Source organism: Boleophthalmus pectinirostris, unplaced genomic scaffold, assembly GCF_026225935.1.
Source record: "Boleophthalmus pectinirostris isolate CB_2022bp ecotype Guang Dong unplaced genomic scaffold, ASM2622593v1 HiC_scaffold_19, whole genome shotgun sequence".
Lineage (NCBI taxonomy): Eukaryota > Metazoa > Chordata > Actinopteri > Gobiiformes > Gobiidae > Boleophthalmus > Boleophthalmus pectinirostris.
Genome location: NW_026571140.1, coordinates 22011315 through 22025359, shown reverse-complemented (window position 1 = coordinate 22025359; position 14045 = coordinate 22011315). Strand labels below are relative to the sequence as shown.

Sequence of the window (14045 nt, the reverse complement as noted above, 5' to 3'; positions counted from 1 at the left end):
TCAGCAATAAAATATCTGTAATGGAAGATAGATATATCTAAACGTACTAACATATTGTGGAACATTCCAGGCAAACCAGTAACACTTTCCACCAGAAAGGTTACATAGTGTACCTTTAAATTCCTGCTGTTTGTGCTCTCCTTTTGCTTTCAGACAATACACGTCCAGGCATGGAACTATTAAAAGTAGAGTGCAATGCTGTCGCTGATGCTGTTGTTACGAACCGCCACCAGTTGTCTATAGTGCGCCAATTAAAAGAAGCGAGGCCCATGAATGGCAAATAGTGACTGAAGCTTTGTTTAATTAGTCACCTCGACAACCGCGTGAAGCTTTTGTCAACGCCTTTGTGTGTGTTCTGTCCTCATCGGACTCTTGACTGATGACACGGCCACACACACGCACATTGGTCAGCTCTATGTGTGTGGAGGATTCAATTTATTTTCTAGTGTGAACTCTGTTATTCGCCAAGGTTTTCATTCTTTGTAGACGCTGGTTGGCCGCTTGGTCACTTCCCCTATTCCGCGCAGAGCCGCTCAGTAGAGAGAAGCAGCGCGCACAGTGCACTTCTCCTCACATTCAGGCATCCCTCTGTCAGTGCGTAACGGGATTCAGAGCGCACCACAATGGATTTACCCGCCTAGCATTGCATAGAACTTTTCTGCTCGCCTTGGACTAAAACTTGAAGTTAAACAATCAACAACCCAACAAATTGTACCCCGATTTACAGCCTTTTAGACACAATGTTTGGGTCATCTTTAAACTCAGGCGCAGTATTGTTTCTTTGTTTGTTCTCATCTGCGACGTGTGATTTGCTCGCGTTTACCGAGGAGCCCTTTGAGAGAACCGGGAAAACGGACGGCTACTGTAGTCGGATACTCCGCGCTCAGAGCAATAAGAAAGAAGGCAGTAACGAGTTTCGCCTCCGCGTTGAGGGAGACCCGGAGAGTTACCAGCCGGGCAGCACTTACAGAGGTAGGCTTACAAAAAGTATTTGAGCAAGTGATTAGAAAGTGTGAAGGTCTACCACAGAAACCTCCCTGATATGTTATTTACCCCATATTGCCATGTTGCAGCAACATTGGGCTATACATCCATCATCGTTTCTTATTCTAAGTGTGCTTATGATCAAAATTTAAAACTGCACAGTCCCTCAGCAAACTTCTTGATACCATATGCCATTCTCTTTCATCGTTCAAATAGACTTTAGCAGACGCCAGTGCCTGTTTTATGATACAAAGTTTCAGAAGTCGATGTCTCTTTGTGGGCATCAAAGAGGCACATGCTGTTAGTTATTTTCTTCTTGAATGAATTCCCATAGATTGTACATAACAGCAGTAAAATTGTATAGACCGAGGTGGTTGCATATGAAAACAAAAAAAACAAAAACATCATTCACATATAGGTGCAGTGACTATGCTTAGTCTCTGAACTCATTACCAAGTGAACTGTTACAACATTATGAGAGCATGGCTTGTGCATGACCCCAATTCGTAAGACTGAATTTAAATGCACATTCTCTGACTGTCTCTTCTTGTCTTTCTCCAGTGACTTTATCTGCGACCAGCTCCTCATACTTTAGAGGATTCAGTCTCATCGCTCTGAGAGAGGGTGCTGAGGGAGACAAGGATGATGACTATATTGGGAATTTCCAGGTAAGACACTATAAACTTTACAGTTGCATAACATAATAAGGATTAGTTTTGTGCATATATTGCAAAGATTATATATATATATATATATATATATATACTCCCAGATGACATTTTTCATTATATTCGCACTTGACTACAGAATCTCTTGAGCTGAATGTCCCTGTAGTTATAACATATGATGTTATCAGTCTAAGTGTCACAGCCTTCATGTAAAGTATGAAGTAGTCAATCATGTCTCTATAGGCTGAGGAAGAAGAGCACCCTACAGGAGCGCCTCTGTGCTTTTGGTTTAGCCGAGGTGATAACTGGCACATTATACAGACAGGTTCCATCGGAGCAGAAGTAGGGAAAATATGAGTGGGTGTATAGAATTGTTAGAATAAAAAACTGAGGCTGTAATGTGCACAGTGCTGCAGAATAAATGTGATTGTTAAGAAATTCACTAAAGCTTGTTAGGGGAAGGAATATATTTTTATATTTGAGCAAACCTGAAAAGTAAACTTGTGATCAACAAGGTAACACATACACATACATATGTTGTATAGCTTACACTTATTTCTGAGTGAGTCTTTAGAGTGCAAATTCAAAAGTGCTGAAATCATAATGAGAACATCCTGTTTATTTTTTATAAACAATTTTGTTTCACATTTTCAATTACATTTTTATATACACTGTGTATGAGTGTGAGAGTAAATGAGTGAGTAGTGCTTGGATGTTAAAGAGCTTTGAGTGTGCAACAGTAGTAGAAAATACATACAAACCATTGGTTAATTCACATCAAATCTTAATATAAAAATCTTACTTAACTTTAAAGCTTAAGCATTGCAAAAGAGGGCAGATTTTCTCTTATCTTCAACATAATTGTTATTGGATTTGTTTTGTTAACCACCTGTTTTATATACATGGTCATTGTTCTGTATCACAGATTCAGACAGACTTCTTAGACTAACCCATACTTACCTCTAGATTGGAGAAGAGCTCTGAGCAAGCTGGCCTTCCGGCTCTGAAAGAAAAAGAAGAGAAAAAAGTCTTCGCTTTATTTAGTACGGGGCTCATTTGAAATCTGGTGGTGTGCCCCATGTCAGACGACTGTGGACAGCTTCTGACTTGATGAAAAGCACTTTTATTGAGCTCACTGGGGAGGTCAGCCGCCACTCTGTGTGTTTGTGCTCAGTGCTCTGCTGCCGGATAATGAGACATTACTTCTCAGCGGGGGAAATGACAGGACAAAAGAGAACAAACTGTAATGTTTCCAGGTCAGGGAAGAAATTAGTGCAGCTCTACATGTGGCCTGTTGTCACAATCTATTTTCACCAATATCTGTAAGTGACATCTCTAAAACAGCTTTAGTATGCATGGTTTTGTTGTATTACTTGCAGCTTAAAAAAGTTTTTAAAAAGTCAAATCACACATATTTGTTGCGTAATTTTTTTTTACAGACTAGGGCATAGGTTGTTTTTGCTGGAAATTGGTTTATTTACCAGTTGTGGTTGAATACATTCCAATGAGCCCTTGTTGGCTTTACCATGTGTTGTAGTCCAGACAGACAAGCCCGGGATGGTTGTGAGAAACCATGGGAACCAGAGTGGGTGGTATAATCTGTATGGGGTGGACACAGACAAACATCTCCCTGGTTTCTATTCACAGCTTCCACTTTTGGGGAAAACTCATTCATTACATGGTATGACAAAGGACATTCTCCGCTGACAGCTTTATGGACGGAGAAAGCTCTTGTCTTGACTGGCCTGATGTCACTTCCTATTAAACTGATCTTACTGTCCACATACAAGCTATAGCCTTCTCCAACACAGTTTGAATCAATGAAGTGCTGAGTCTCTCAAGTGTGCATTTGAGTTAGAAAGGGCAGCATGCTTTTGACATTTTGGGTTTTACCTGAAATGCTCTGAAGACATTCCACTAAAATGTTAAGTACAGTACAGGGATGGAGAGTGACTTTTTAATAGTAGTTGCATAAAAGATCTTGCCTTTGGAGTTAAGTTTTCTTTGGAATGGGTGGATCTATAATTTATATTTAAATATTATCAATGCCTCTGCCTTTTTTGATAAAGAGACATTTTTGCTTATTTGTTTAACTCAGAAACACTAATGATTATCACACAAATAAGTTTGTGATTTTGAAAGAGAGCACAAGAGTGCAGTATCCCACTATGAGTTTAGGCTTGCTCTGATTGATATGTGCCATAAAAACAAATGCTGATAGTGCCATGACTCTCAGTGTGGTGATCAGAGAGGACATAATGTGGAGTGATACTATGCCTAATCGCACCCACGAGTCTCAGAGTGACGTCTGTCACCTGGGAGAGTTTCTGTAATATTTTCATTATAATAACTCGCTGTGTTTGTTTGTACATTGCAGATCATTGATGAAGAGGAGACACAGTTTATGACCAACTGCCCTCCTGCTGTTACAGAAAGCACTCCTCGCAGGCGCACCAGTATACAGGTCTTTTGGACGGCGCCCCCTAGTGGCTCTGGATGTGTGCTTCTCAAGTATGTACTATGTACTGTAGTTGGATTATATTACATTTGACAACTAATAAGAAACCTACTCACTATACAAGTAATAATAAAGTTTTACACTTGTAATGGGAATTACAGGCTTGACAAATTCTCTCACCATTCAGTGGTGGTAAGATACTGTATTGTATCCTATTATAGCCACAGCAGTCAGAATCAAGGCTGTCAATGTGCACTATCAGCCCCTCCAGCCACCAACACTCATGCACACAGCACATTCATACTAGGCAGTGTGTCTTACCTAAGGACAGAATGACAAGAGAATGAGTTTTATCCGAGTGGGAACCAATCCCCCAAACTTCGGATTAGGGGACCACTGCTCCACTGAGCCCACTAGTACCACTGTGACCAACTAGTATTTCAACAACAATACATTACATCAGTACATTGCACTGTATTGAGAAAGACACTAGAAATACAAATATAAAACCCAAACTATAATAACTTGCTTAAACATTACTTACACTGGACGGATCATGTTTAATTTAGTCCCAAATTAAATATGAACATTTAATCATGTATAGTATAGTCCAACATCTCAGTGGGAGTGAAAGCCTGACTTGCAGAAGATATTAATTCCATCCTTAAAGTAACTCTGTTTTATCACATGTGTCGCCGCCAGCTAGGCAGGAATTCTCAATTTTCATTTCCACTTGGTTTCATAAACTATTCATTCCTTTTAATAAGTGCAGAACAGATCGACACCAATCAATTCTGCTGGAGAGTCCTTGGAGCTTACATGGACATGCTGCAAAGACATCAAGGCCTGATTGGAAGTGTATGTAAATAATGACACAGAGTGGGTAGATACTTAACACTCATTATCATAAAGAAGATCATGTGGTGTTATGCATATATTAACCTCTTATTGAATAGACCGTTATGACTGCATGTGCAAAGAGCCACAACTACCCATCTCTTCTTATTAATACCATATAATAGTAACTTTAAACAAAGTGACAAAATTGAGGCTAAGAAAGTAAAACTATAAAACCTAATCTAAAATTAAATAAAAACTGTAACACAAATTAAACTCAGGATTAGAAAACTGAGACTTGATTATAATGACATGAAGCTAAAATGACCTCATATTGTGATAAAAGACCTGTGAAAATAAAATAATCAAGAAGCAATTTAAAAACAGCGAGGGACTAAGCCTGTCTCGTCTCTAAAGGAAACTGGTCCCACAGCTTTGGGGCAGTAACAGAAAACACACGATCCCCAGGATTTTTCTGGGAACAACAAGCCGCAGTGGATCTATTGACCTGAGAGCCCGAAGGGGGTGTAAAGGTGGAGAGGTAAAAAACATCCAAACAGTGACATGTGTTACATTTGCAAGTTCCACATAAAAAATGAATTGGGAAAGTGTTACCCGAATCATGCAAAAATAAAGTGTCTTGCAATTGTCCAAATGAGGGAGCACAGAGTCACCAATGAGTTTCACAAAAGTGTTTTGGCACAAATGATTTTACCTCATGTTGTCATGAAAGTAGATATTTACACAAAAGAAAAGGCTTGATACTTATTCTGAAACCACAATAAAAACACATTTATTTATAATATAGTATCATTTTCAAGATGAAATAATAGTAGTTAACACATGATAATAATAGACCACATGATATAAAAATATTAATTAAGACCATTATTTAAGAAAATCGAACTTCTTAAAATAAGTATCTAGTTCTGATACTATAGTTTTAAAATTGGTATCTGCTTATAAAAAGAGAAAAGACTCAAGAATGGATGGATCCTTTTGGTACCCCAGTCGCCATGGGTGCTGAAGAAGTTTTCAAACACAATTAAGTCTTTTAATCAAGTAAGATCAAATTCATTGCACGGGTTGGCCACATATTCCCATTGCAGCCCTCATCCAACTTCACTCAAACTGAGTGAAACAACCATGTAAAAGCAGTCCAAAAGACACAAGCTCCCTGTTTGTGTGGTAACTATAGTTCAGATGTACCTCTCCTCTGAGTTAACCCTGCAAACTGCAAAAAGCTGTTCTTTTATTGAGTCATTTTTCATCAAATGTATTGTTTGAACATTTTCTAAAAAAGTGATTACCAGTGACAGAGCGAGTAAAGGCAGACCATATGAAACAGCATTGAATTCAAAGAATATATTGGGGAGAAGGGGTTTCTACAGTTATGTGTGAAATAGGACAAAGCAGGGGAGTCCAGGACAGGTTTTGAAAACAAAAAATGCACCACCACATTTTCAAATATCAGAGATGACAATGGTGGACAATCTACCCTCTCTTTAACCTGCACATTATAGATGTATCCTCCATCCTTTTATCATCTGCCTTTGTTAAAGCACTTCTCACTGTCTAGATTACACTGTGATCAGATAGAAGCAACAACAGAAAAATAAATAAATAAATCATTGATTATTGTCCCTGCTTTGATGAGGCTACAAAGGGTTGTTTTTACTGAATCTTGCCCATCCAGTAAATAACATGCTTCTGTACAATCTTTTGACCTTGTAATTTGGAGTGTGTGGTCTGTCTGACATGTGACTGACTGCTTTGCCTTGGACATTTCTCTCCAGTGTGGTTTGCTGCAGTGTAATTGATGGGCAGTTGCTGTCTATTTTTTAGGACAGACAGAGACAGAACTGGGTGCTTTGGTTGGTACTGGTTACACTCTGATGACATTATTCTACTACGTAATCCATTTATTTTTGGTCTCATTTTCAGTTGGCTCCAAAATTAAATATTCAGCCAACTACTACAAAAAAGGTACTTGGGAACAATTACTGTGCTCTTTGTATGGCCTGCCCTGAATCATTCCATTCACACTATAGTAAGTGAATGGAATGGTTCAGTTCAGGTCACGGACTATAGTATATAGTCTTTTGTTCATCTCGACTTTAACAGTCTGATCATAAATTCATCAAGTATTGTGTAGATGCAATGAGAGAGTTCAATACTAGTGTAATAGTGTAATTTAGTCTGTTTGTATTGATCCAAAGAGATGTCTAGTGTTTATGAATATGCTTTTATGTGTCTCTGAATGGACAGCACAAAATGAATAGTGACTTTACCAAGACAGATTTGTAATATTGCTCTATATAGATGTACAATGTTTGGATGTTAATATGAAAAGATAGATAGATTTGTTATGTCATGCAAATTATTGTACAATTTTGTTTCATTGTCCAAAAATAATATGCATCAAGTGCATGTTTATCTCATTCAGATATTCAGAGACTAACTGCAGAAACTAGAGAAACAAGAAAATATAATCAAGTACAACCCTTTGTCATCTTTCACTCTGCAATTTTAGATTCACAGAAGAGTCACTATAGTTCATTTTGTTTTCATTTTGAAACCAATAACAAGCATGTTCTTTCTTTTGTAGAGCCAGCATTGTGCAGAAGAGAATCATTTATTTCCAAGATGAGGGGCCTCTTACAAAGAGAATGTGTGAGAAAGGTAGGCTTCATTAAAATATTATTTTATAAAATGCAGACATACTTTTGATGATTTTTCATACTCAAAGACACTTCACAGAGTCTACTGTTTAATGTGGCCACAGCTGCCCTGGGATAAACTGAAGTGAGGCTACTAATCAGTACGATCAGCCCCTCAGACCACAGGCAACCATATCACATTCATAGACAAGTGGGTGAAGGGTTTTGCTCAGGGACACAGTGATAATCTGGACTGGTTAGAGTGAAATTCATCCTGCAACCTTTGGGTTTTTGTGCCCTAATCACTGAGCCACTACTTTTCTTCAACACTAAAGCATGAAGCACAATATAGTACACAAGTACAGCGCATCATCACAGTTGTAAACAGAAGCTATACTCTGTTGATTAATTGCTTTGTTCAAATTGTTATTATGACCTAAATATCATTTTATTATAATGTTATTATTATTCCATAGAGCCATTGTATGGAGAAGTGACAGATAAGCCTCTACTGGACTGTTGTGCCTGTGGAACAGCCAAATACAGGGTCACCTTCTACGGAAACTGGTCAGAGAAGATTCATCCCAAAGACTATCCACGTAAGACAAACTTGTCTTCTGTTGCCAGAAAGCTTGGCAAGATTATTATACAGTTCTATATCTTTTTGGCTTTTGTTTGGTTTGACCAATCAAGCCAAGTTATAGAAGTAGTGTTACAGTTAAGTTTGAATCTGATCTTTGTTGCAAACTATTGCTCTTAATTATGTAGAACATTGTCAAAATATGAATAGGTACCACACAAATGGATGGTTTATCCCAATATTTTCTTTTCGTTTCTGCCTACTTTATGTGTATAACCTTGAGCCTCACTATCAGGTTGCGGACTTGCGGATTACACCAGCTCTCTTGCCTAAATCAGGCTTTTGCCAGTCAGATCAATATACTGATTAGATGAAGTAAGATAAACCCTGGGATCGAAGGCAGCCTTAATTTACTGTCTCACTCAGGTACTTGATATGGAACTCACTCCTTCACACAAATAGATCTGCTTGGAAAGAATACAGGTCAAGCTGCAATGTTTCTGTTCAAGTTTGTGGACACTCGTGGATTTCTCCTTGCACAAAGTCATATCCTATGAGCCCATCTCTCGGAAAACTCTATCCATCCAATTGAAAAACAATGTAAATAGTGTCTGGGAGTTTTTTTTCAACAAATAATCCCTAACCTCTGACCATTGTGGTTACACACATTCTCTGCTCTGAAAATTCTGTGTAAAACAGGTCAACCAAACCAGTGATAACCTTGACAGTTCTATTTTTCTTTTCCCAATTGTCCCTTTTGTGAGTCACGCAGTGATGCACAACTGCTCCAGCCATGGCAACCTGCTTGGAGCCTGAATTATCATGAGGCAATGGTTGTCAGGTTTAGTGGACAAGCAATTTTCATTTTTTATTTTTTTCTATTTTAAGATGATACAACATGCATAAGTCACAAATTCACTCATTAAAGGTCATATATTGGACAAAATTTATTCTTGTGAGCTTTGAGTGTTGTTACCTCCTCAAAAACATACCTGCAGTTGTATTTTGTTTCATTCACATTCAAAACTCTAAATGCTCTGTTCCACTTTATGATGGAAGTCATAAGATACCTTTTGCCTTTTTATTTAGTAGAGCTTTGCAAATCCAGGACTGAAATCACCCAAATGATTCTAAAATGACATAATAAAGGGGAGTGTTTTCAGTTTGTCATACATAGATCAGAAAACAGAGTAATAATGAAGTATTAATTTAAGTATTAATATTTAGATTTTATTGTTTTTGCACATAATATAAATACATCAACTACCCTGTAAAATGTGAAACACAGCATTCACATAATGACATTTGCCTCTCAACCCCTTTTTAGATGCAGTACCACATTTACTTTGTATGCAGATTTTGCATGCAGTAGTCGTCATTCTGTTCTTACTTTCTAGGTCGAGCCAACCATTGGTCTGCCCTAATTGGAGCATCCCACTCTAAAAACTACGTACTTTGGGAATACGGAGGCGTGGCCAGTGATGGGGTTAAACAGGTCGCAGAGCTGGGGTCACCGGTCAAGATGGAGGAGGAGATCAGGCAGAAGGTAAGTGGGCTAAGGTTCGGCTTGTGTTTGGAGTTGTGGAAACTTTCTTTGGACTTTACTTTTAATTCAGTGGAGGAAGAGAAGTTACATAACTGCGGCTGACACGTTGGATGGTGCACCTGAGCTGTAGTGGAATTGTTTTGACACTGTAGTCTACAATGATTAGTGTTTTCAAACATCTAGGTTATTCTTAGTCCACATGCCAGTCCACATGCAGGTGTGTCAAAGCTGCTTAAGATTTTAATTTCTTTAGACTATTTTCCAAAAATGCTTCAGTTGACTGATGTGTAGTAGTAGTATACAGACTAAACAGATTGACATAGGTATAATGCAGATATATATTTATATTATATTATGTATATTATCTCTGCAGTTTACCTATGTCCTCTGCAGTTTACCTATGTCCATCCAGTCTGTAAAGTATTTTAACATTAGAATCAGTCCATTCTCGATCATCCTCTTGTCACAGAAAATGGGTGCTTGCATTAGAATGGGCATCTGGATAAAAGTTTTGCTTTCTTGCTTTTATCTTACATCATTTTTTCCTGCTTTTCCTCTCCTCTTCTCAGTCCTAAAATAAGCAGCCGTGGCAGAGCAGATGGTACCAGAGAGTGTTTATTGAGACTAATATTGAAGACCTGAAGTCACAGTGGATAATGAGAGCCTAGTGTGAACAATGGGGACTGTGTGTGTGTGTTTGAGTTGTGGTGTGCTGTTGTGTGTGCTTGTGTGTGTGCTGCCTCTACTCCCTCCACCTCTGCTCCTATTCTCATCTGTGCTGGGATCATCGCTCTGTTTTTCCTTAGCTGCGGAATGAGACTCACTTCAAAGTAGAAGTGATCTTAAAGGTGCATCTGTGAAAAGTACATGTATGTTTTTTGTTTTGTTTTTTTTTCTATGTGAGTGTGGTGTTCAGAAACACGAACATTTTGCCACGTCAGTTAACTAGCCTTCTGGTGAAACATTTTCACCTGTAGGGACCAATGCCTCAGAATACAGTGTAAAGCTGAATTTATTACATATGGAGATGATTATAGCAGATAAAGTCATATTTGAAGGATATTTCGGGGCTTCTGAGAAGGCTGTTGGCTGGAAGGACTGAGAAGTAGAATTAAAGGAGAGACATTTAAACGAGAAGGCAGAGGAAGGGGGCTGCTGGTAGAACTTGAGTAGGGACAGGAAGAGGTGTACATGAGGTGTGATCCTGCTACCAGTCTTAAGATAACCATAGAGTATACTGGCATAGACAGTAGTCTCATTATCTTTCTTCATGAAAAGTTTTACATTTTCCCCATTCTACTGTAGCAGCAAGTCAAAAAGGGCTTCATTTGATCACATCGTATGTTGAATCTGGTATATTTTATTAGGTACATGCTGTACTGTGTATTAGCTGTTTTGGCAGTTGTGGCTGTTGCTTTCCATTCCTCTGGAACCATGCTCGCCACATCCTTGTCATACCCGGAATTTTAATTACAGCATTTTGGCCATTGACAGTGTTCTGTTTTTTAAACCATTCTGTGTTACCATATCTTGTGAATGTAAGACAATGAAGATGTATTAACCATCTCTATCAACTATCAAAACAATCATGATCTTCATATGTTTTTATTTATTTATTGACTTTTCTTGTACATGTATTACATAGTATATTGTGCATTTACCTTTACCATAGAAGTTATGTTGAGTTTTCCATTATTCAAACCTCACAGTGCTTTTGGCAGCTGAAGGCAGTACAAAAGTACATGCCATTCTGTGCAAAAGCTGTGTGCAATTTTCAAACATCTCAGTCGCCCTTGAGGAAGCAAGGTTGTTATTCCAGATTGTAGCAGCGGTAAATGCTGACCCAACATGAAGCTGATTGGCTTTTGTGTCAGGTGGGGCATCTGGGGCGGCAACTAGTAATGAATGCTAAATTGATATTCACAAGCAGTCATCAGTGAGACCAAGGGGTGCACCGATCACAGGCCTCATACCAAGTTTCATTTGCAGAGGCGAGCAGGCATGCAGACCGGGCAAACATGTGTGCTATGGGAAGCAACTACAAAGTCTTGCACAAAACCTCCTTTATCCTGTTAAGAGAGTGATGGCTTCATTTTATATCAGAGTTTGTCAAAGCAAAAGCAAAGCCGTATTATCTTTGGTCCTGCTGCCTTCACCTCCTGCTAGGAAAACCTGCTCTAAAATGGATTTTACAGGCAAAAAGCATCAAAATATAGACTAGCAAAATGTTTGAAGCAAAGTGAATATATGAATAAGATAGAGCACCATTCATATCCACACTGATTAAAACGGTCACCTGTTAAAGGGAACATGTTTATGTATCAACTTTTCTGAGCTTGTCATAATGGCTTTCCCTCTTCAATATCTTACTCAAAGCTGGATTTTGATTGATTCATACATGTTTGAGTAATCATGTCCTATATTTTCGGCTTGAGTGATCAGAAAATCCCATGTCAGGTATGTTGTGTCAGCCGTTTTAGCAGTGGTGACAGGAGTATAGAGGTGGGCCGGACCCTGTTGTCTCACTCTCTCATGTGATTGTGTATGAATGGAGTCATTACACATGCCCAGTGTGTCTCTAATGAGAAGTTTAATGAGAGTCTCTCCATAGAGCAGGACCAGGCCGAGCCCTCAGATGGATTATAAAATCTTCCATTTCCTCTCGCAGTGTGGGGCGGGTTTCATTATTGCACAGCACGGGCGCACACAGAATCCTCTATTATCCTCCGCTCCACAGCTGTGTCTCAGAGTTGTCACAACACAGCCGAGATGGGAGCAAAACACATTACATATTAATCATTGGATGTACTGTACTACATAATGCATTGATAAAAGCACAGAATATTTTAAAGATCAGTTTCACAAAAAGCTATATTAGCTACCGTGGGTCATCAAACTGATACATAGTTCCCATTTGTTGAACTTGGTCTGATTTAGTTTTGTATTAAACTTACTTTTCTGATGTAGACTTGGTTTGGTTCTGTTATAGTCCATGTTTAGTTCTGGGTTTAGTCTAGTTTTGAAGTGATGTGGGTGCTGTGTGAACATCCTGTGTCTTGTTTTTATGTGTTTGGTTGTGTCCACTTTTACCATCTAGTTTGTTCTTGGGTTAAGTGTAGACTTAAAGTGAAATTGTTTTTATTGTAGTTGAACAAAACTAAAGTTGAACAAAACAAAGTGTCACTGAATCACATCCTTGACTGTTGCTTCATCAGAAACACTGAGGTAAATTGCTCTTTATATATTCACATGTCTCTGCAAATATAGATTATCAAACATTATATTGGAGTGTGTTCTATTCCTGGTGCACTACGTACCAACAAAGATGGAGGTGATAATTTCTCTGATGATTTGTTGTAAAAAAAACAGTAAGGCCTGCCATCTGTATCATCACAAGTGGGAGGCGGTGTGCAGTGTGGGAGAAAAATAATAGATATTCAGGTCCCTTTGGGTCCCGGACAGAATAAGAAAAGGAGTTGATGTTCTTGTGTTTGCAGAAAAATGTTTGTTCTAGTCCAACTATGTAGTCATGCCATAGATCAAGTCAAATGCCAACACTGTCTTGTTTTTACTGGTAACCTTTAGTACTATTTAAAAAGCTACAAGACATGCATTGGTTAAGGCCAGAAGATGTGAGAGAAATAGAAGGTAAGGATGTGTATCCCAGTACTGAAAAGATACCCTTTTTGCAATATCAATACTTTTTTTTGTTTATTGTTTAAGTCCTTAATAAGAAACGCATACTTAATGGGGCTTCTTCCATCCATTCATGCATAACGCAGTTTCACTTCTCCTATGTACTGCTCCAAAATAGGAAGGTACTAGGAAAAAAAAGTAAGTTACCCACCAAGCATTTCCTAATTTACTAAATACTGGGGTACCATAAATTCCTATTACTTCGACAGTGCCAATCAAGAGCAATAACTAGAATTAGACTGAGATTTGACTATCAGCCTTAAATCTCCAGCACAGGTCGATATGTTGTTTTGGACCTGCTGCCTAAAAAATACACACAAACACTTTAATACAAAGAGATAACTGCACATAACGTAATTACACAGCTCTCTTATAGGTCTGTGGTATAAAAGAACTGTGAGTGAGTGAGTTTGTAGTGAATTTAAAGGACATAATATGAAAAAAGTAAAGATGGGCCCCCACATATTGGCCCAAAAATATCAGTCTAAAAATAATATCAGCCATGGGTTTTTGCGATCTAAAAAAATCAGCATCGAAAAAATTATATTGGTTGCTCTTTACCTAAAACCATAAAAAACTATTTCTGTGAGGACAAATATTAAGTCTTTTATCATTC

General features: G+C 38.3%; 1 protein-coding gene across 1 annotated transcript in view; it reads left to right on the top strand.

Moving 5' to 3' along the window:
* Positions 1 to 740: 740 nt before the first annotated feature.
* The window catches only part of spon1a (spondin 1a), a 33260-nt gene continuing 19955 nt past the window's right edge, over positions 741 to 14045 (top strand). Inside the window, exons 1-6 of the mRNA XM_020941568.2 lie at positions 741 to 972; positions 1546 to 1652; positions 4030 to 4163; positions 7556 to 7629; positions 8084 to 8206; positions 9585 to 9733. Of these exons, the coding sequence (XP_020797227.1) occupies positions 741 to 972; positions 1546 to 1652; positions 4030 to 4163; positions 7556 to 7629; positions 8084 to 8206; positions 9585 to 9733 (819 nt within the window). The remainder of the gene's footprint in view (positions 973 to 1545; positions 1653 to 4029; positions 4164 to 7555; positions 7630 to 8083; positions 8207 to 9584; positions 9734 to 14045) is intronic.